At 36.4% G+C, this 22,090-nt stretch overlaps 3 protein-coding genes across 4 annotated transcripts; 2 read left to right on the forward strand and 1 right to left on the reverse strand.

The window, feature by feature from the left end:
- The first annotated feature begins 4 nt into the window (after window positions 1-4).
- pld4 (phospholipase D family member 4) lies at window positions 5-4,598 on the forward strand. 2 transcript variants are annotated; one of them, XM_078277163.1, is made up of 11 exons: window positions 5-114; window positions 256-330; window positions 433-593; window positions 1,914-2,097; window positions 2,209-2,329; window positions 2,679-2,806; window positions 2,889-3,089; window positions 3,297-3,436; window positions 3,523-3,688; window positions 3,782-3,878; window positions 4,021-4,598. In XM_078277163.1, exons 2-11 carry the CDS (start codon window positions 280-282, stop codon window positions 4,221-4,223), a joined length of 1,452 nt encoding a protein of 483 aa, XP_078133289.1. In that variant the 5' UTR covers window positions 5-114; window positions 256-279; the 3' UTR covers window positions 4,224-4,598. The 2 variants fall into 2 exon arrangements, with proteins under 2 accessions (XP_078133289.1, XP_078133290.1); XM_078277164.1 differs by lacking the exon at window positions 256-330 and having other exon boundaries at window positions 9-114.
- A 200-nt stretch (window positions 4,599-4,798) lies between these two features.
- On the forward strand, window positions 4,799-8,103 carry srp14 (signal recognition particle 14). The gene is made up of 5 exons (XM_078277166.1): window positions 4,799-4,911; window positions 6,241-6,313; window positions 6,424-6,536; window positions 6,650-6,682; window positions 7,101-8,103. Exons 1-5 carry the CDS (start codon window positions 4,888-4,890, stop codon window positions 7,188-7,190), a joined length of 333 nt encoding a protein of 110 aa, XP_078133292.1. The 5' UTR covers window positions 4,799-4,887; the 3' UTR covers window positions 7,191-8,103.
- xgb (x globin) lies at window positions 7,923-22,080 on the reverse strand. The gene is made up of 5 exons (XM_078277165.1): window positions 20,266-22,080; window positions 18,058-18,165; window positions 15,760-15,880; window positions 15,449-15,529; window positions 7,923-8,372 (listed from the first exon to the last, which is right to left on the reverse strand). Exons 1-5 carry the CDS (start codon window positions 20,433-20,435, stop codon window positions 8,253-8,255), a joined length of 600 nt encoding a protein of 199 aa, XP_078133291.1. The 5' UTR covers window positions 20,436-22,080; the 3' UTR covers window positions 7,923-8,252.
- Window positions 22,081-22,090: the final 10 nt, after the last annotated feature.

The raw sequence follows: 22,090 nt of genomic DNA on the forward strand, positions 1-22,090 counted from the left end.
GTAGCAGAGCTATCAGAGATATCCCTTCAGCTCAGTTTTGGGTGTAAGCTGGAAGAGAAGAAGCGTGTTTGTTGTGAGCTCTTTCTGGTGGAAAATTATCTACATCTGCTTTGTGTAAGTTTTGCTTTCAATACTTTGGAAACCAAACTTCATCTGAGATTTAAACTGAGTTATGAGTTCTGTCATTAGTGAAGTCAGAATCGTGGTGTGTTTATTTTCTGTCTGAGATAATTTCCTGCTTTTGAACGTTACTAGGGGATGAGCATTTGAAAGGAAAAAATGTCTTCTATGTATAGCAGCCTTCATGACAGTTATGTTTCAAACAAAAGGGTAGGATCACATCAAACATTCACCAAGTCATTCACTCTGTTTTGGTATGACACATTTGTCTTATTCCTGGACTTGTTTTTCTATCAAACTTCATGTTCTTAGAGGTCAACCAGCTGTGTGACATTAGCTGTGGTTTTGGGCTGTCTGACAGTCCTGGGGATCCTGCTTGCCATCGCTGTGCTGAAAAGACCACCACCCCACAAAGATCATGAGACACTTCCTAATGAAGCTGGTGGGAGCAATTTCTCTACGGACGAGTGCAGGTAATAATCCCACTGAAGATTTTTTTATATATATATATATATACATAATTAGGGCTGTCAATCGATTACAAAATGTAATCTAATTAATTACACTGTGATTAATTAATCGAAATTAATCGCATACATATTTAACGGTGCCTGAACCGATACTTTTTAAGAAAGTAAATAAAGAAAAGAGGAAAAAAAGGGTACTAAACAACAGTTGATGGCATTAAAGAACGGCTTGTTTATTGCTAAGGCCATATGGTCAAAATTAAATTATTTAATAATAATGTATAACAATAACTAATTTCAGTAGTAAATTGCTGTTGAACCATCAGATGGGAAAAGGACATTTACAATAACTTCAAATGCACCACGAGGCTGTAGTTTACCAGTTTCATTGAACGTACCGGCTGTGTTGTTTTTCCGACGGCAGCTGCAGATTGTTACATACCGGTGTTGAATCCTCTACAGTAAAACACAGTCAAACTTTACACCGTTTAGCGTTAGCTGTCAGCATTTTAACCGTGTTTAATCCAGCTACTAGCTAGCGGTAGGCTAACGTTAGCTGCTGTCGAGTATAGTGTTAACTAGCGTCATGTGCAGCGGTGTTTGTGTTTCAGAGCATCAGAGAGAAGTGCAGACATATCAGTGGCACCAGATTTCGGTAGCCAGGGTTGGCAGGAAGAAGATTTTTACAAGTAAAAAAAAAAAAAAAGAAATATATATATATATATTTTTTTTTATATATATATATATAAGTTACATAAGGCTTACTAACTACATTTGCTTCTTCTATTCTTTAATCTGAACTGTGGAACAAAGTACTGTATATCTGATTTCTGTTAGATTTACAGTTAAGCATTTTGCTATAGTGTCATCACTGAAATGACATTTTTTGATCTATATAATGAACCATTCAAAATAGATCATCTATCATTCAACTTCTGTGCATGTTAAATAATGTGTACTGTACAGTAAATTAATGAATTATTGTTTCCCCTCTTTTTCCCCCTCTTTATAATCAGTTCAAGTTTCCGTTCAAGTTTATTGTCATGTGCATATTAGTACAGAGTACGTTTTAAGGATAGTTTTAGGGATAATCGCTTTAATGAATACTTTGTGGTCCATATTCTACAAATTTTGAGGCAGGACGTTTTGAGCAAAGAATTTTGAAAGTAAAATTACAAAACATACAGTATCTACATCTATTGACCTTATGGTTAATGATTCTCAAAATCTAATCTCTCTAATTCTAAATTGTTTCTCTAAATTATAATTTTCTCCAGTTCAGTTTCCAAAGAATTCTCTGAGCAGATGTCTTTGTTTATCTCTTAGCATGACCCTGGTGGAGAGCATCCCTCAACATATGAAATACAAAGCCAATGTAACGCTTGGGATCCCTCTGGAAAAGGCCTGGAAAGATCTTATCTCCATGGCAACGGACCAAGTGGAGGTGGCCTCTTTCTACTGGACTTTAACTGGGGAAGACATTAACGTTAACACTTCCTCTGACATACCTGTGAGTTAGCAACTAAAACAGACACATGGGAACATACACATCAAATCTTTGTGAAATATGTTGTTTGTGGAAAAAGGCCCACAATGCAGTGAGTCTGTTGATCCTCTGCAGGGAAGGGAGATCCTGAAAGAACTCGAAGAGTTGCCCTCCAGAAATGTTTCTGTCCGAGTGGTGACCAGTGTTCCCAGTGTGAGAACAAACTCCACAGATTTAAAGATCTTAAAACAGAAAGGTTTGAAAGTGACTCCCTTGTTCTCTACATTCACTGCAGTCAGCGGTGTAGTCTAATGTATTGTAGTGGGTATACTGAACTGTATTGGCCTATGGGCCAGAATCTGCCTTTTTTTTGGGCGGAGGAGGGGGAGTTATTGTGGAAATACCTTTTAGTTAGCCTATGTGAAGAAAAAGAACACAGTTAACAATTCAAAATATATCCAAATTATAATGGAAAGTTTGTTGTTGCGTGTCATTGCGCATTTTTAAATGTCAGACTAAACCACTGACTGCAGTGTGTTTTGATTTGTGATGCATTGTTTGCAACAACTTCGCTTAACTGCAGTTCCCTTTTTGATTGTCTGTAGGAGTTCAGGTGAGGAAGGTGAACTTTGGACACCTGACAAAGGGTGTTCTCCACAGCAAGTTCTGGATTGTTGACAGAAAACATGTGTTTATTGGAAGCGCCAACATGGACTGGAGGGCTCTCACGCAAGTAACACCAAAACAATTACAGATGCTAATTTTAAACCTTAAAACACTGCCAAACCATTTTCATAATTCACTTTTGTCGGTAGGTGAAGGAACTGGGAGTAGTTATCTACAACTGCCCCAGTCTAGCAAAGGACCTCCATAAGATTTTCCAGTCCTACTGGGTGATGGGACAGTCCAACAGCTCCCTGCCACAGCCCTGGCCTGCAAAGTATGACACTGACATCAACAAACATCACCCTCTGCTGGTGAAAACTGATAATATCTCCAGCAGGCTGTACCTCACAGTGAGTTTCTTAGGTTTCAGTTCCATTTTACAGGACACTGTTATTCTGATGGATAAGGGGCTGTTGTCTCTGTTTACACCGAAGTAACCGTACAGTGTGTGTCTTACAATTTCAGGCACCTACAAACCTCAAACTGTTACCTTATGGAAGTCAGGGTTTTGTGTTTCAAATGTGGTATTATTGGTCAATATTTGCGTTTCACCCCAGGGATCTCCACCATCATTCTGTCCTCCATCGAGGACTCAGGACCTAGAGGCTATTCTCTCCATCATCTCAGATGCCCAACACTATGTGGATGTAGCCGTCATGGAGTACTTCCCAACCACACGCTTTGAAAAGCCTCAGAGGTAACCCACAAAAGAAACCCTTTGTTTCCATCAACTATTCACCTCTTTTGCTTTATTTCCTCACTTTGGATTCTTTTATTGAACAGATACTGGCCTTTCATTGATGATGCCATTAGGAGGGCTGCATTCGAGAGGAAGGTTAAGATGCGGATGCTGATCAGCTGTGGGCGGGACTCTGACCCAGCCATGCTGCCCTTCCTTCAGTCTCTAGCCTCAATGGACAGCCCTCACCAGGATATCAGCATCCAAATAGTAAGACACAACATGAAATAAATGCATCTGCTGGGGGTAAACACTGATCTTGCCTCTGAATTTATTTATTTTTGCACATCATTCACTTTTCAGAAACTGTACATTGTGCCTGTGGGAAACCAGTCTGATATTCCGTACACCAGGGTCAACCACAATAAATACATGGTGACTGATGAAGTAGCCTACATTGGTGAGTTTATCTTCATGATTATTATTTCCACGCATTTACTGTTGAGTTTGAACTCAGTAGAGTTATTGTGCATTCATGTGTTCTTGTTTGTTGCATGTGAATTGGTTAATAATTGACCAGATAACATTGTGTTGTTCCTTAGGTACCTCCAATTGGTCTGGGGACTACTTTGTGACCACAGCTGGAGTGGGTCTGGTGATTTCCCAGCATGCTCCTCACCCTGTATGGAAGACCAAGGCCCTGCATGGCCAGCTCAGGGCAGTCTTTGAAAGAGACTGGAACTCTGAGTTTGCTGTGCACCTTGCTGACCTGGGGCACCACCCAGACTGTGCACTATCAAGATGACAGAAACTCCTTTATATGAGTTTCACATACATTTTATTATCAAGGCCATATTCAAACCATAGTTTTGTTTATGTAGCTGTTGTTATGTTATCTTTGTCTAAATCAGCACTTTTGTTAGATTTCCCCATGCTATGAATGATAAAAACAATATAATCATATTCTTTAAAGTGGATCTGTGCTGAAAGTGTATAAAGTGAATGTTTTGAATGTTGAAGCCCTGACATTTATATTTTAAAGTATACCAGCTGTAATGTAATGTAATATAACGTACCTGTACCTACAAAAAAAGTTTGAGTTATTTATGTTTTTATAACGTGTGGTGTGTATGATTACCGAACATACTGTATAATTATTAAATATATATGGTTAATATCATTTTTAATGATCAATCATGTATGTCAACATCCATGAGATTTTGGTTAACAAACAAAATAATGTGTTCAGGGTCAGTCACTTAAAAATGTACAAAGTTTCCTTCAACTACTTTATTTATGACTGACTAAAGGGATCTTTGTGCGGTATTCCCCTCCCTGACAATAGGCGGCCCTGTGACTTAACGCTTGTCCCCGCAGTGAAGGCGCAGGGCGGGGCTCCGGCTTGTGTAGTACGTGTGCTTCACAGTAGTTAGGGCCAGTAAGCCAACGCTAAAGCTGAAGTCAGAATAATGGTGCTGCTTGAAAATGATTCGGTAAGAACAAAAAGTATATTGTTAATAATGTGGTCTGTCGACGTTATTGATTGTAAAGTAGACATTGACACGGTATGCTTTAGCTGTCTAGTTAACAGATAGCGTTAGCCACACGTTAGACTGACTCATTAGCCAGCCTGCTAACGTTTGGTTGAAGCTAACACTGGTTTCGCTTCTAATCTGTTCAGTTTTTGTACTTTCTAGCTTTTCAAGAGCCATAAACTGGCTTTTCTAACGTGCAGTCTGTAGAAGTGGTTATCATTTCGTTCATAGACACCAATATAGTTAAACTTGGACTAGCTAGCTAAGTTAGCACCAGGGTTATTAACTATAAGTAAACTAAACTATAAATGTAACGTTACTATAACGGTACCTTTTTATAAACTAAAACAAAATTATTTCTAGTTAACTAAAACTACAGCTACATATAAACTAATCTGAACTCTGAAACTAGCTAAAACTACAACTAGCAAACGCACTCAGAAAACGAATTGAAAATTCTAAATTATTATAACGTTGGTTAGCACTCAGTAACGTATCATTTCAAGATAACTAACTAAAGTAACGTTAACGTAAATGAACACATTAGTTCAGTTATTCTGGCTGATTCAACCTCTGCTCAGGTTGAAGGTGGGCGAGAGCTTTGATGGGAGTGTATTTTCTAACATGTTCATCTACCAATAAGAGTGATAAATGTGTAATTTCTACAGGTGCAACAAAGCTAACGGGAGACTCAGGAAGATGTCAATCAGTCTATACACACAGTCCTGGGAAAAAGTCTAATCAGCCAAATTAATTCAAAACACCTGTGTGGGTGTTCAGAGCCTTTTGAATGCTATAGTTTAGCTAGTTAAGCTAACTTAAATGTTAAGGTTACCTACCAGGTCTTTTTGCAACCTCTACTCACTTGCAAGATTATTAGACGTTAGCTACCTAAAACTAATAGTATAATCGAGTAGGCTGAAATGTTTCTGATATGCTCTCCCCATATTAATGAGAGCAGGCTAAAATTACCCTAAATGTTAGTAAACTCATATCTCATTGTGCCCTTCATGAAGCTTGTGTTTTTCCATGGGTGTTGTATAAAGCCTCCTACACATGATCCGCGGTAAAACTGCTCTGCGCTGGCCGTTCCATTGGAACGTGTAGGTGACTTAAAACTACATTAGTTTAGGCTAGGTGTACCTAATACACTGACAACTGAGTGTATAAACAGTCCAAAACTGTGGAAAGCATTATTGCTATGTCAAGTCTCTGTTGCAACTGCAAGCCCAAACATTAATGATCATTTTGGTAGGGCAATAATGTTTGATTTGCTCTGTTGTCCAGTTTCTCACAGAGCTCACACGGCTGTTCCAGAAGTGCAGAACATCTGGCAGTGTTGTCATCACGCTAAAGAAATGTAAGCAGATCCCTCCTGAGTTTTGACATTCATCGTTAAAGTTTAGTCCGTAAGTAAAGCTGCTTGTCAACATCTAATTATCTGGAATGGGGCATGTTTCTTTTTTCCAGATGACGGGAGGACCAAGCCAGCGCCCCGAAAGGGCCACACAGAGTCATTTGAACCAGCAGACAACAAATGTCTCATCAGAGCATCTGAGGGCAAAAAGAAAATTAGCACAGTGGTGAGCTTACTGTGTTTCCTATGTTTTTATGTTTGATCTAACAGATCTGATATTTAGCTGGAAATGTTTTTCACAAGCTGTTAATGCTTAATTCTCATTTCTTGCTATTTCAGGTCAGCACCAAAGAAGTAATCAAGTTTCAAATGGTGGGTTGAGCTAGTTTTGTGTTTTGAATGTCAGTGTTGTGTGGAAGCTATAGACCTTTTTCACAGCAGACATGTTAACATGTCATAGTAGGAAAAGCACAGGTGTATTCAAAACCATTAATGATGGCTGCATTCCACTTAGGAGAGGCCCTGGTATTGTGCATGCTGACTCACTGAAATAGCTTACTGGGACACTTGATGGAACTGAGCCATCGTTAAGGTTATCAATTTCAGCTGTGCTTTTCCTACTATGACAAGTCAAAATGTCTGCTGTGAAAAAGGTCTGTTGTCCTGGGTCACTGTATGCAGACTTTCTTGATTAGGTCTCCTTGATGTTATCAAAATTATCTTTTTTCATAGTAGTTTCTTTAATAAATGAGCTGAGAACTTAATCATTAACTTTAAATCCTCTTTACAGGCATACTCCAACCTCCTTAGAGCTCACATGGATGGACTTAAGAAGAAAGATAAGAAAAGCAAAAGCAAGAAAACCAAAGCCACCCAATGAGCAACAGACTCTTTAACATAACCATGGGTACCGAAACTGGCCTGTACGATTTGAGGCAACGGGAAAGGCCTCCACTAGGTCTGTCACCCCAATCGGCTTTTTTCCTATTCACCTGAGGCCTCCAAATCACTGTTCATTCACCCGGTGACTACTTTGATATTATGCCATTGTTTGCATGGTAATGTCTCATCTCTGGCTGTTTGGTGCCACTGGCCATCTAGAACAGAAAACCTGAGGATTTCTCGCAACTCGTGCAGGACAAAGCAAGTCAACTTAATTCAATCTCCACTATTTCTACTTTGGAACCGGGTCCTCAACAGCTGTGTCACCTCTGGAACCAAATACAATGGACCCCAATGATTATTATCTGCCTTTCATTCTATTTAATTGTTAGAGTCCATATTTATGTTATATTTACAGCTGACCCGTGAGCTGTGCTTTTTTTTTCTTTTTTTTTAGAACTAAACCAGATGTTATTGGAGGATTTCTTTAAACCAGTTTTACTGTTAGCTTGATGAAAATTTACTTTATTCTGTTTTTAGTTTAACTCCTGCTGTACAATAATTTTTTATTTTGAACCAATTTCTACCAAGCTGATAAAACTGGCCATCTTAAATTGGTAAACAACAATTACATTTTGTAGTTTCAGTTACTGTGGTTAATTGAAAGGTGAATATGATTCTGAATGATGACATGACAGTTGTTAAAAGTTGTAGATTTTACTGAAAGGCATGTTTGAGTTATGAATACAGAGACAGTATATGGGTGTAATTCTAATGTCCTACAAAGCAGGTTTAACTACAGCCGGTATATTTTGTCAGCCATTTGTACTGTCTCTTCGTGCTCCCGCGTCCTGATCTCATGAAGGACTGCAGCAGAATTAAAGTTCAAAAATAAAGTGTGTTGAAAGTCACTGCAAGTTTTTGTTTGTGATAAAATGCCAAACGACTGCGGTAAACATGAGCGATGTAGAAAAGGAGACAGTAAATACACTATATACATGAACACATTTCTGTTCTGCTGATAAAAACAGTCTGAGTTGAAGTTGAGAAAAGACGCATCTCATAGCGCGGTGTTCTTCTTGTCTGGTCTTTCCTTCGGGGAGGGTGCTAGGTGGCGCTGTCGGTTGCTCTCTTTCTCGTGTCCCTGCTTCATCAGGCTGGCCACAAACTGGAACATGGTCTGGGTCACAAACAACGCACATTGAACATTGACCCATGCCAGGGTCTCCATAGGGGAAGGACATTCATTCTTTAGACAAAAGTTTTGAATTGCTAGCCAGGGTTTTTAGAAAGAGCATGTGTGAATTAGTACAAAACGGTGCTATTAGATATTGTGTGTCCACAAATGTGCACCAAAGTTATACAGGATATGGAATAGGGAAGGTTTGCTGGAGGTTGTATGTAGCTTAGTTATGGACTAAAATAATTTTCCTTGATCAATATGAAACATTTAAATTAACCAGTTACTTGAAAGTGTGGTAGACAAGAAAAAGCTCTTTATTGGGATAAACTTTAGGCTTGTAGCAGGTGTAAAATTTATTAGAAAATCAATATGTTATTTGAAAGACTACAAGTACCCATAATGTACATAATGTTTTGGATTTGTGTATGGGTGTATTTTTGAAAAAGTCAGTATAATATGAGTAAAGAGTCATAAAACGTCATAGTGTAGTATGTCGAAAAAAGTCATAAACTCAGCAAAAAAAGAAGCACCCTTTTTCAGGACACTATATTTTAAAGATACTTTTGTAAAAATCTAAATAACTTTAGAGATCTTCATTGTAAAGGGTTTAAACAATGTTTTCCATGCTTGTTCAATAAACAAACAATTATTGAACATGCACCTGTTGAATGGTCGAAAAGACAATAACAGCTTGCAGGCGATAGGCAATTAAGGTCACAGTTATAAGAAAGTTAATAAAGTAAAGAGACATTTCTACTGACTCTGAAAAACACCAAAAGAAAGACGCCCAGGGTCCCTGCTAATCTGCATGAACGTGCCTTAGGCAATGGTGCAAGGAGGCATGAGGACAGCAGATGTGGCTAGGGCAATACATTGCAATGTCCCTACTGTGAGACGCCTAAGACATCGCTACAGGGAGACAGGAAGCACAGCTGACCGTCCTCGCAGTGGCAGACCATGTGTAACAACACCTGCATAGGATCGGTACATCCGAATATCACACCTGCGGGACAGGTACAGGATGGCAACAACAACCGCAAGAAGTGGCCAGTCTGGTGCAGTACATGAGGAGGAGATGCACTGCAGTACTTAATGCAGCTGGTGGCCACACCAGATACTGAGGGCTACTTTTGATTTTGAACCCCCCTTTGTTCAGGGACACATTATTCCATTTCTGTTAGTCACATGTCTGTGAAAATTGTTCAGTTTATGTCTTAGTTGTTAAATCTTTTAATGTTCATACGAATATTATATAAAAGCAGTTAAAAGTGACAGGACGTTTCTTTTTTGCTGAGTATAGTACAGCATGTCAAAAAAGTGATTAAAAGTCATAGTATTGTAGATCAAAGAAAGTGATAAAAAGTCATAGTATATTATGTTGAAAATAATGATAAAAAAGTCATAGTAAAGTATGTCGAAAAAACGTATAGTATGTCAAAGAAATTGATAAAAAAGTCATAGTATATAATATATTGTAAAAAGTCATGGTATAGTATGTTGAAAAAAATGACAAAAAAGTCATAGATGTTGAAAAAAAGCGATAGAAAAGTCACAGTATAGAATGTCGAAAAAAGTCATAGTATAGTATGTCAAAAGTGATGAAAAAGTCATAGTATAGTATATATTGAAAAAAGTCAAAGTATAGTTTGTTAAAAAAAAGTGATAAAAAGTCATAGTATAGTATGTCGAAAAGATTTATTAAAAAAAGTCATATCGAAAAAAGTCATAGTATAGTATCTTGAAAAAAGTCGAAAAAAAGTCAGTATAGTTTGTCGAACAAATTGATGAAAAAAGTCATAGTATAGTATGTCGAAAAAAATATATAAAAAAAGTCAGTATAGTATGTCAAAAAAAAATTATAAAAAAGTCATAGTATAGTATGTCGAAAAAGTCATCGTATAGAATGTCGAAAAAAGTGATAAAAAAGTCACATTATAGTTTGTTAAAAATAGTGATAATAATCATAGTATAGTATGTCAAAGAAATTGATAAAAAAAAGTCATAGTATAGTATGTCGAAAAAAAATGATAAAAAAAAGTCATCGTATAGAATGTCGAAAAAAATCACAGTATAGTTTGTTAAAAAAAGTGATAAAAAGTCATAGTACACTATGTCGAAAAAAACATAGTATAGTATGTCGAAAAAAGTCATAGTATAGTTTGTCGAACAAATTGATAAAAAAAAGTCATTTCAAAAAAAGTGATAAAAGAGTCATAGTATAGTATCTCGAAAAAAGTCGAAAAAAAAGTCATAGTATAGTATGTCGAAAAAAGTGATAAAAAAGTCATAGTATACTACAGGATTTGAACACCCAACCTTCGGTCTTCCAATCATTTTCTTATCATCCTAAAAATAGTAATAATAGTCATAGTATAGTATGTCAAAGAAATTGATAAAAAAAAAGTGTCAAAAAAAGTCATAATATAGAATGTCGAAAAAAATATAAATAAAGTCATAGTACAGTATGTCGAAAAAAGTCATAGTATAGTATGTCAAAAAAGTCTGAATAAAGTCGGTATAGTATGTCAAAAAAGGTCAAAAAAAGTCAAAAAAGTAATAAAAATTCATAGTATAGTACGTCGTAAAAAAGTGATAAAAAATGCATGGTATAGTATGTCGAAAAAAGTAGGAAAAAAGTCATAGTATATAGTATGTCGAAAGAAAGTCGAAAAAAGTCATATGTCGAAAAAGTCGTAAAAAAAGTCATAGTACAGTGCGTTGTAAAAGTGATGAAGAAGTCATAGTATAGTATGTTGAAAAAATGATAAAAAGTCATAGTATAGCATTTCGATAAAACTGAAGAAAAAGTCATAGCATAGTGTGTGGAAAAAAGTCATAGTATAGTATGTCGAAAAAAGTGATAAAAAAGTCATAGTATAGTATATCGAAAAAAGTCACATTATAGTTTGTTAAAAATAGTGATAATAGTCATAGTATAGTATGTCAAAGAAATTGATAAAAAAAGTCATAGTATAGTATGTCGAAAAAAAATGATAAAAAAAGTCATAGTATGTCGAAAAAGTCATCGTATAGAATGTCGAAAAAAATCTAAATAAAGTCATAATATAGTATGTCGAAAAAAATCACAGTATAGTTTGTTAAAAAAAGTGATAAAAAGTCATAGTACACTATGTCGAAAAAAACATAGTATAGTATGTTGAAAAAAGTCATAGTATAGTATGTCGAAAAAAATGTCAAAAAAAGTCATAAAAAAGTCATAGTATAGTATGTCAGTGATAAAAAAGTCATAGTATAGTATGTCGAAAAAAAGTCATATAAAAAGTCATAGTATAGTATGTCGAAAAAAAGTCGATAAAAAAAGTCATAGTATAGTATGTCGAAAAAAGTCATAGTATAGTATGTCGAAAAAAAGTGATAAAAAAAGTCATAGTATAGTATGTCGAAAAAAAGTCATAGTATAGTATGTCGTAAAAAAGTCATAGTATAGTATGTAAAAAAAAGTCATAGTATAGTATGTCGAAAAAAGTGATAAAAAAGTCATAGTATAGTATATCGAAAAAAGTCACATTATAGTTTGTTAAAAATAGTGATAATAGTCATAGTATAGTATGTCAAAGAAATTGATAAAAAAAGTCATAGTATAGTATGTCGAAAAAAAATGATAAAAAAAGTCATAGTATGTCGAAAAAGTCATCGTATAGAATGTCGAAAAAAATCTAAATAAAGTCATAATATAGTATGTCGAAAAAAATCACAGTATAGTTTGTTAAAAAAAGTGATAAAAAGTCATAGTACACTATGTCGAAAAAAACATAGTATAGTATGTTGAAAAAAGTCATAGTATAGTTTGTCAAACAAATTGATAAAAAAAAAGTCATAAAAGAGTCATAGTATACTACAGGATTATGAACACCCAACCTTTGGTCTTCCAATCATTTTCTTATCATCCTATGCTATCTGACCTAACACAAAGTTTGTGTTTTCATAAAAAAGTCATAGTATAGTATATCGAAAAAAGTGATTAAAAAAGTCATAGTATAGCATGTCAAAAAAGTGATAAAAAGTCACAGTATAATATTGTCAAGAAAAGTGATAAAAAAGTCATAGTATAGCATGTCGAAAAAAGTCATAATATAGAATGTCGAAAAAAGTCATAGTATAGTATGTCGAAAAAAGTCATAATATAGAATGTCGAAAAAAATCTAAATAAAGTCATAGTATAGTATGTCAAAGAAATTGATAAAAAAAAAAGTGCCAAAAAAAGTCATAGTACAGTATGTCGAAAAAAGTCATAGTATAGTATGTCAAAAAAAGTCATAATATAGAATGTCGAAAAAAATCTAAATAAAGTCATAGTACAGTATGTCGAAAAAAGTCATAGTATAGTATGTCGAAAAAGTCTAAATAAAGTCAGTATAGTATGTCAAAAAAGGTCAACAAAAGTAAAAAAAAGTAGTAAAAATTCATAGTATAGTACGTCGTAAAAAAGTGATGAAGAAGTCATAGTATAGTATGTTGAAAAAAGTGATAAAAATGCATGGTATAGTATGTCGAAAAAAGTAGGAAAAAAGTCATAGTATAGTATCTCGAAAAAGTCATAGTATATAGTATGTCGAAAGAAAGTCATAAAATAGTATGTCAAAAAATGTCGAAAAAGTCGTAAAAAAAGTCATAGTATAGTACGTTGTAAAAAAGTGATGAAGAAGTCATAGTATAGTATGTTGAAAAAAATTATAAAAAGTCATAGTATAGCATTTAAAAAAAAAGTGATAAAAATGTCATAGTATGACCAAAAAAGTGATAAGAAAGACTAACACAACTTCTCTCTTCATTCATGGAAAGTAGACCTTCAAACTAATTGCACCCCACAGTCATTGAACACTCAACTTTCTGTCTTCCAATCATTCTCTTATCACCCTAAGCTATCAGACTTAACACAAAGATTGTTTTTGTAAAAAAGTTATAGTATAGTATGTCGATAAAAGTCGAAAAAAAAAAGTCATAGTATAGTTTGTCAAATATAGTAGAAAAAAAAAGTCACAGTATAGTTATGACCAAAAAAGTGATAAAATAGTCATTGTATATTATGTCAAAAAAGTGATAAAAAAGTAATAGTATAGCATGTCGATAAAACTGAAGAAAAAGTCATAGCATAGTGTGTGGAAAAAAGTGGTAAGAATACAACTTTTCTATTTAATCTATCTATTTGAACACTTAACCTTCTGCCTTCCAATCATTTTATTATCACCCTATACTATCTGACCTGACACAGGTTTATGTTTTTGTCATTTTTGTCTCTTTCACTTAGTATATTGGCCCTCAATACTTAATGAAACATACTGTGTAAGATTCAAATACTCAACCTCCTGTCTTTCAATCATTCTCTTATCACTCCAAGCTTTCGGACCTGACACAAAAGCTATGTTTTTGGCATATTTGTTTCTTTCACTTAGTATATTGGACCTCAAAACTTACCAAAAAGTGTAAGATTTGAACACTCAACCTTTTGTCTACCAATCATACTCTTAACTCCCTAAGCTAACTGACCTGAGACAAAAACTATGTTTTTGTAAAAAAAAGTCATATGTCGAAAAAAGTGAAAAAAGTCACAGTATAATATGTCGAAAAAAGTGATAAAAAAAATCATAGCATAGTATGTAGAAAAAAGTGATAAGAGAGACTGACAGGAAAACTACTTTTCTCTTAATCTTCATTCCTGTAAAGTAAGTCTTCAAAATAATTACATATTACAGGATTTGAACACCCAACCTTTAGTCTTCCAATCATTTGCTTATCATCCTATGCTATCTGACCTAAGACAAAGATTATGTTTTCGTAAAAAAGTCATAGTATAGTATATCGAAAAAAGTGATTAAAAAAGTCATAGTATAGCATGTCAAAAAAAGTGATAAAAAGTCCCAGTATAATATTGTCAAGAAAAGTGATAAAAAAGTCATAGTATAGCATGTCAAAAAAGTGATAAAAAGTCACAGTATAATATTGTCGAGAAAAGTGATAAAAAAGTCATAGAATAGTATGTCGAAAAAAGTGATAAAAAAGTCATAGTATTGTATGTCGAAAAAGTCATAGTATAGTATGTTGAAAAAAATGAGAGACTGACAGAAAAACAACTTTTCTCTTAATCTATTTGTATTCTTCATTCCTTTATGTAGAAAAAGTCATAGTATGTCAAAGAAAGTCATAGTACAATGTCGAACAAATTTGAAAAAAGTCATAGTATTGTATATTGAAAAGTAATAGTATACAGTAGTACGACAAAAAAAATCATAGTGTAGCATGTGCATGATAAAAAGTCATAGTATATAGTATGTTAAAAAAGTGATAAAAAGTCATAGTATAGTATGTCAAAACCATGATAAAAAAGGCATTATGTACTCATAATTGTGTGAATGCTGATTCTGCTGATTATGTGTTTTGCCAAAAGTAGTATAGTATGTCCAAAAAAGACATAGTATAGTAGGTCAAAAAAAGTAATTAAAAAGTCATAGTATAGTATATTATATGAAAAAAATCATAGTATAGTACATTGAAAAAAGTGATAAAAAGTCTTAGTATAATATATTGAATAAAGTTATAGTATAGTATGTTGGGGCAATTCGGGGCCTGATCACCCCCGACTGGGTCACCCAGGTGAGGGTGTCTGATTTTTAAGACCCGAAACACCTGATGACCCTGGGTTAATCACTGACGATGTGTCCAGGTTGCACCACAGTGTATTTTAAGAACTGTCATTGAAAGCCTGGAAGAACATGTAAACTCCTCAGTCCGGAATGGGAAAAAAAGTGACGAAAAAGTCATAGTATTCGATGTCAAAGAAATTGATGAAAAAAGTCATAGTGTACAGTAAGTAGTATGACGAAAAAAATCATAGTGTAGCATGTCAAAAAAAATGATAAAAAGTCATAGAATTAAAGAGACATGCAGAATTCTGACGCAAGCTGGACACAAACCACCACTACTGCTGACATGCTGATTGCACACATCAAGCCTATTCCATAAGGCATTTACCCAGAATTAGTCGCTAAAAAGCAAAGGTCTCTGATTAACACCCACATAAGGAGACACACAGGTCACACAATGGCACTCCTTACCTTCCACGCCTCCTCCAGCTCAGCCGTCCACCTCTCCTTCAGGATGGGCTGCACGGCACAGATGAATTCTGCTCCGACGTACTGGAAAATAATTATGTAAGATACTTACTGATGTGCGTATGCCTTGTTAACAAGGATAATATCCAGTTAGTGTTACAGCATTCTTGTTATGTACAAGAGTAGGTGTGTTTCCATTTTGCAGTTTTGGCTCAATTCATTCAGCTGCTGTGATTTTAGGAGTCTCAGTATAATGGTGAGTCTGATAAAGAGCTACAGCTGAAATTAGAACATTTGGATCATTGGGGTCTTACACTGTAGTACTTAGGTGGGGCGTTGTAATGATAATGGCTTTTTCCCAGCTCCAGAGCCAGAGCTTCCAGTCTCTCCAGCTGGTCCAGTCTAGCCACGCTTTTCTCGATAAAAGACATCACCCTGAAAAAGATGGAGCAAAAAAGACACCCAGCACGAGTTAATTGTGAATTAGCAGTAGGCGACTATCAACTGACACATCTCCACTGTAGATAAGTGTGTGTCACAAACTCAAATGCCTAGAAAGATTGATTCTTATCAATATAGCTCACACTCGACACTGCAAAATTGCACGCTACTTTATCCCTTTATGTCCTGCACAAAACACCACAGAATCAATATCCTTTGTTGCTTTTGCAGGTGTGTCTGTCACCACTGCAGAGTGTGTGGGTGACAGTTTTGAAGATGAATATGGAACAAAGGGTTAGAGTTGGTTTATCTCTCTCTTTCCTCTCTCGCTGCCACCATGGACATTTTGTACTAATGTCCCCGTGTGTGGTTGAAGGGCCATTTGGCCTTATCACAGAATTTAAGAGCAGCCGGTTCACACTGGGATGGGTCTGTGTGTCTCTGCTGCAATGCCACGCTAGCCTCTGTACCTTCAGGTCCTCAGGCAGTAATTGGCTGTTTTGGCCTTGTGCATAGAGGAACACATAGAAGCCTGATGCACCCTGGAAACCACAGACAAGTGGCTGTGATAGATGCTACAAGCTCTATCTGCAGCAGAGTGGTAAGCAATGTTATAATGATACCACTACCTGAGGCGCCACTTATCTTATGATTTCATCCCCTGTACTGTGTGCAACATGGCTTCATTATGTACTGTTAAAAAGATGAGTCCGGTTTATTTTTCTGATGAAAAGACCAAAACAACTACAGTATGTATTGATTCCACTAACAAGTATTGCCTGTAGCCAATGCCTGATATTCCTCAGTGCCATGTACCTCCCTTGTTGTCCAAAAGCTATTGAAAACACATCGAGGATACACTGGCCTGCTGCCGCACATGCTCACTAGAGCTGTGATTCCCAACCAGGGGTACTTCTAGTTCCCCCAAGGGGTACCTGGAATATTTGTGGAGTGGCTCTGATAATTTCAATAAGCAGAAATTATATTTTGGTAGTCTGATAAAATAAGAACACCACATGTGTATTCATCTGTGGCTTTAAATAGTCCTCCAAAAATTCACAATTCACACCTGTTTGAGGATTGTTTGCTAAAAACTACAGTGCTCAGATAGAACTGTTTAAGGAAATTACTGAGCCTTATTTAAAAATAATTTGTGAGTTGTTTTTAAAGTGCCCATATTATGAAAAAAACACATTTTCTGGGATTTGGGGTGTTCTTTTGTGTCTCTGGTGCTTCCACACGCATACCAACTTTGAAAAAAATCCATCCATGCTGTTTTGAGTGAGATACGGTTTCTGAATGTGTCCTGCCTTCAGTCTCTGGGTGAGCTGTTCAAAATCGGTACGGCTTGTGACGTCACAAGCCGAAACGTGCTGGCCGCAACCGTTAGCTCGTAGCGTTAGCATGCTAACGCTAACGCTAGCATGCTACCTCATTCTCAATAGCAAAGCACTGCTACAACACACACTAGTTCACCATAATCTACAAAAGAACTACATACATGTGCGCCCTCATTTAGAAGTCTCCCAGCTAATCCTGCCTTGTAACTGACCGAAGTTGGAGAAACGGCCTTTCTTTTACGGTCTATGGAGCTAGCTAGCTGACATGATCTACATCTGAGCTACTGCATGTGCGAGTGCAATCAAAGATAGTACAGAAGAAGAAGAAGAAGAAAAGAGGTCTCACTCTGTAGCTAAAACAGAGACCAGGTGAAAAGAGGATCTGCAGCAGTGAGAGAGAGCTGTGCAGTACAACAAAAATATGGTGTTTTTTGAAAATTAAACCATGTAAACCTATTCTGGTACAACCTTAAAATACAATTATGAACCTGAAAATGAGCATAATATGGGCGCTTTAAAATTTACTTTTTCAGTAGGAACCAATGGGTGACTTGGGGCCACAGACACGGTAGGGAAGTATATATTAAGAGAAGGACTAATGCATTTTTGGTTTTGGTCTTTTTATGGGATTTGTTTAAAACAAGAAAATATATAGCTATGCCTGCCCTGTCCTTTTTTGCATAGCAACTAGGACGGTAATCATAATGACAGAATCAATATGCTCTCCTGACCAGTGTATACCGTGCAGTACTATGCTATGCTATCATTGGCTGGCTCGTTCAGTTTAGCTAAAGTGTTGATGTGTTATGAGTTACAGAGTTGGTGACTGACCGTAGACCGTGTGCCCTGAGCTCCCGGCTGGTCCGCAACCTCTTCAGGTCCTCCACGTCTCGGAACAGGAAGAAGACATCCTTGCATTCCGGATGGGTCTCAAACAACCTGTTACCAAGACAACAATAGCGCACGCCTCTGAGAGCCGCCTGTCATATTCATTCCCAGACCAAAACAAACCTATCTATCTATATAATCCAGCACAGACAACCAGGACATTTGTGGTGCTGAACTGTAACATCGAGCAAGGCATTAATGATACATTATAGTTTCAAAGACGTGTGGGTGTGGCAGGTCAAACAGAAGCTTATTCTATTTTGTTTATTGTTTTTTTTCTTCCTTTTTTCCGTGGCCTCCAGCACTGCTAGTGAGAGGAAAAAAACATGTGCTTCCAACCTGACGTAGATAACAGAGTCCTCATGAATGAATGCATTAGATGTCTAAAAACATGTACCCTCTTTGATGGATGAATTGATGAATAGAGGTGGTGGGTGAGGTGTTACAGAAGCGATGGTGTCTCTAATGGCTACAGTGCAAAACATGAGTAGCTCAGTGCCCTTTGACAAGCAGATGATAATACAGAGAGGTCTATTGAAATGCCTGTTTTAAATTTGTCTAACCCCCTAGTTTGGCTCATTAGTTTTAAAGTGTAATTTAACTATGTTACAACTGGCAGTGGAAAGGTTCTGTGCTTATAGTTTCATTAAATGAGAAATTGTATGGCTCTATTTTTTTAGAAGAATCCTGAATTTGCAATTGATTGAATGACAAACTCAACGTGTAAGCCTACAATGTTTGCACTCTGGTGTAAGTGGCTGTGAAATTTGCTTTCTCAATATTCATACCTCCTGCTCACCAGCGTCATTGATTTCAGAAAAGGGGAAATTAGCTGCTCTTTATTTTTCCAGTCGCTGTCAACACAGCACCAACCTGTAGAGAGCTGGTTATTTTATTCCATTGTGTGTTCTCTCGTTGCATAGTATGTGCAAGTATGCATACATGCAGACAATGTAGCACTGCATTATATCACTCAAGTGGAATTTTAATTGGCCCTGTTCAGAGGTTGTATTCATCAGTGGCACTCATGAATAGAGCCCATCTGAGTCTTTAGAGTCTCTTATTTTGTATAAATTGGACAGAGGAACATCCCCTTACCAAGGAATAAGGTCTGTTAAATAAAAAAAAAAAAAAAAAAGAACACAATTGAAAACAGGTGATTCATATTTGCTGTTTTACTGTAACAATTACTGTTCAGTTATGAGATACAAGCCGTGACACCCGAGGGGCCCTGGGGTGGCCCTGATCCAGAAGAGGCCCATTAATATCCAGGCTAAAATATAAAGGACTATCTTTTTAACTGTTGAGGTCACCCAGGGGACACATGGCATCATTTGGGCTTCTAGACATGTGCCTGGTAGTCTCTTTACTTTAGATGCTGCAGCCTGTCTACGACTCTTCATCACCATACACATTCATTTGTTTTATTTCCCTGCCAAAGGCTGAAGATGTTTTCCCGGACGTTGGTCATCATGCTAATTGATAAAATACATTTTCCTGATGGCTAATGCCTTCAATTTTATGGCAAGTCCGGTGGCTGTGTTTATTATTATGTAATGTTGTTAAGATGTGATAGGAAGTGATAAGAGGGGAGGAGGGGTATTCCGCTCTGATCTCTAAATGAAAAGCTGTGGGTCAGAGGGCAGAGCCCAGGAATACTGGATGCTCACTTTTCCGGCTTGTATGAAAAGGTCAGGCATCATGTCATCGCAGCAGCAGATCAGAAGACCTTCTGCACACATTTTGTGCCAGCAGGTCAGAACACAGTGCAGAGGTTTCACTAAGCTGTTTGATAAGGTTAAACTGAAGTTTGCCCTTCGCTGTGCGTTATAATCAGGAATATGGGTCATTTAAACATATGATATGGGAAGAAAGAGTTGGACCTATTTTATGTCTTTTGGCTGCATAATTCACAATATTTAGGCTATATTTAACAAATTATTACATCCACAGATATATATGTATACACACTGTATATATAAATGTGTATATATCTCAGTGTGACTTGATAAAACTTGAAATTTAGTGACACTATAACATTCCTGATCCTATAGCTTTACATTATCTACTCCCCTTCTGATTAGCCAACTAGACAAATTAATTTGAAGTTATTTAACCTGGAAAAGTACAGAAAAGGCTTAAGCATCCTACCTGACAAACATAATAATCCCAACTTTGGCTATATCGTCCTGGATAACTTTCCATGACTCCTTGATCATCTGAATCTGATCCTCGCTGGGATACGCAGCACCAGCAGCCTTCTCTGTAGTCCTGTCTCCAAACTCAGCTTTTGCTGCCAGACCTGATATTGCGCAGCCCATTCTTCATAAAAAAATAAAATTGAAAATTATGTTTTTGCGGCAAGCCAGGAAGAAAGATCGAGGGATTTTGTGTCACAGGACATCTAATGTTGTTGGCATCTGGTTTAAGTGCGCGACTGCTCCGCGTCTTAAACTACACGCCTCTGGTCGGTATCACTGATTGGTGTCAAGTCAGTAAATACACAGACAATATGCAAGTTCTGGTCAATGGTTCAAAATAAAAATAAAACTTCGTTGATGACAACACATTACAGGGAGTGCTGAGCAGTCACTGCGCTTTTATGTTGAAGGATTTTATGTTGACTTCCGGTTTGAGTCTGTCGATTCATGCCTGACTTGACGCAGCGTTTTCAGTTGAGAGGGAAATTAACAGCGCGCACAAAGCAAAGGCACAAATGCTGGGCTCTGCAGTCATTTTAAATAAAAGACAGATTACACAAATTAATAAAGACATACAAACGTGCCCACCTTATTATATTGCCACTAGCTGTTCCAGTCTGATTCTGGTAGCAAATTTATATGAAAGTGCACTGACCAAAGCTTTTACGTGTCAATTCTACGATTATTAATTCAACATTTTAACCCTTGTTTTGTTGACATTGGGGTCCCACAGAGCTCAATTCTGTAGGCCTATGTGTACTAATATTAATGATTAAAGTGGTAACCCTTCCCTTTGCCACAAACTTGCCTATTTGATAAAAGGTGACAAAATACAGAAAACAGCATAAAACAAAAGTTATTAACCAAGTAAGACATATTTCATGTAGGCTACATGTAATATGGGCTACGCATGGGCAAATAATATGTACTTTTCTGTAGCAGAATTCTGAAACATGTCATTAAGTTAAGCACATTTAAAAGCAATTCTCATAAAATTAGGAAAACTAAAGGACCTACATTATGTGGACCCTTACCACCGTTTTTATTGAAAATATGGGAAACTTCAAGTATGAAACAATATATTTTCTGGAATGGGAAAGTAAAAAGGGTTGCTACGGGTCAGTATTTACATGAGGCCAATCTCCCAAATATACAGTTTTATAAATAATATTAAAGAAAATATACAACTTATTGAGAAAAATAAAGCTCCAGTGATACAGTATGTGAAAACAGTTTTAGAAGCAGCTACAGTAAACGGGGAATTAATGACACAAATAACTGCTGTGAAAGTCAACAAATGTTAAAAGGAAACCCTCTTTGGTGTACAGTCGGTCAGAGACTTTGCTAAAAGCACAGCTCTCTCGTCAATGACACTTTAGCTCCTTTTTGCTTTCCCCTAAAAATACATCTGACAGTTTACATGGTTAAATGGTAACATTGCTATAGTGGTTATACTGTAGCAAGAAGCATCAACAGTGGGAGGGAACCAAATAGATGCATATAACAACTGAGTAGAACCTAATCTTCAATTGATACAGGAGACTATATACACATTTTTACATAAACTTGTGCAGTGCAGTCAAATACCCAATGTACAAATATTGCAACCCACCTTTTTAAAAAACAATATACTTTCCCCTCATGGTCCTCACATATGACAAATAATATCCCTTTGTGTTACACTGGTGCCAAACATCATCACTATGTTCTACAGTGAAAACAACGTGCAGACAAAAAGTTGCATTCTTTTCTTTGTTATGCTTTTTTTCTCCTTG

Source organism: Sander vitreus, chromosome 20 (assembly GCF_031162955.1).
Source record: "Sander vitreus isolate 19-12246 chromosome 20, sanVit1, whole genome shotgun sequence".
Taxonomy (NCBI): domain Eukaryota; kingdom Metazoa; phylum Chordata; class Actinopteri; order Perciformes; family Percidae; genus Sander; species Sander vitreus.

Coding starts and splice junctions, on each gene's coding strand:
- pld4 (XM_078277163.1), top strand. CDS start 280: ATGTCTTCTATGTATAGCAGCCTTCATGACAGTTATGTTTCAAACAAA. Junction 2,098..2,208: donor ACACTTCCTCTGACATACCT/GTGAGTTAGCAA, acceptor GATCCTCTGCAG/GGAAGGGAGATCCTGAAAGA. Junction 3,437..3,522: donor CGCTTTGAAAAGCCTCAGAG/GTAACCCACAAA, acceptor TTTATTGAACAG/ATACTGGCCTTTCATTGATG.
- srp14 (XM_078277166.1), top strand. CDS start 4,888: ATGGTGCTGCTTGAAAATGATTCG. Junction 4,912..6,240: donor TGCTGCTTGAAAATGATTCG/GTAAGAACAAAA, acceptor TCTGTTGTCCAG/TTTCTCACAGAGCTCACACG. Junction 6,683..7,100: donor AAGTAATCAAGTTTCAAATG/GTGGGTTGAGCT, acceptor TCCTCTTTACAG/GCATACTCCAACCTCCTTAG.
- xgb (XM_078277165.1), bottom strand. CDS start 20,435: ATGGGCTGCGCAATATCAGGTCTGGCAGCAAAAGCTGAGTTTGGAGAC. Junction 15,881..18,057: donor CTCAGGGCACACGGTCTACG/GTCAGTCACCAA, acceptor CATCTTTTTCAG/GGTGATGTCTTTTATCGAGA. Junction 8,373..15,448: donor AGCTGGAGGAGGCGTGGAAG/GTAAGGAGTGCC, acceptor TTTGTGACCCAG/ACCATGTTCCAGTTTGTGGC.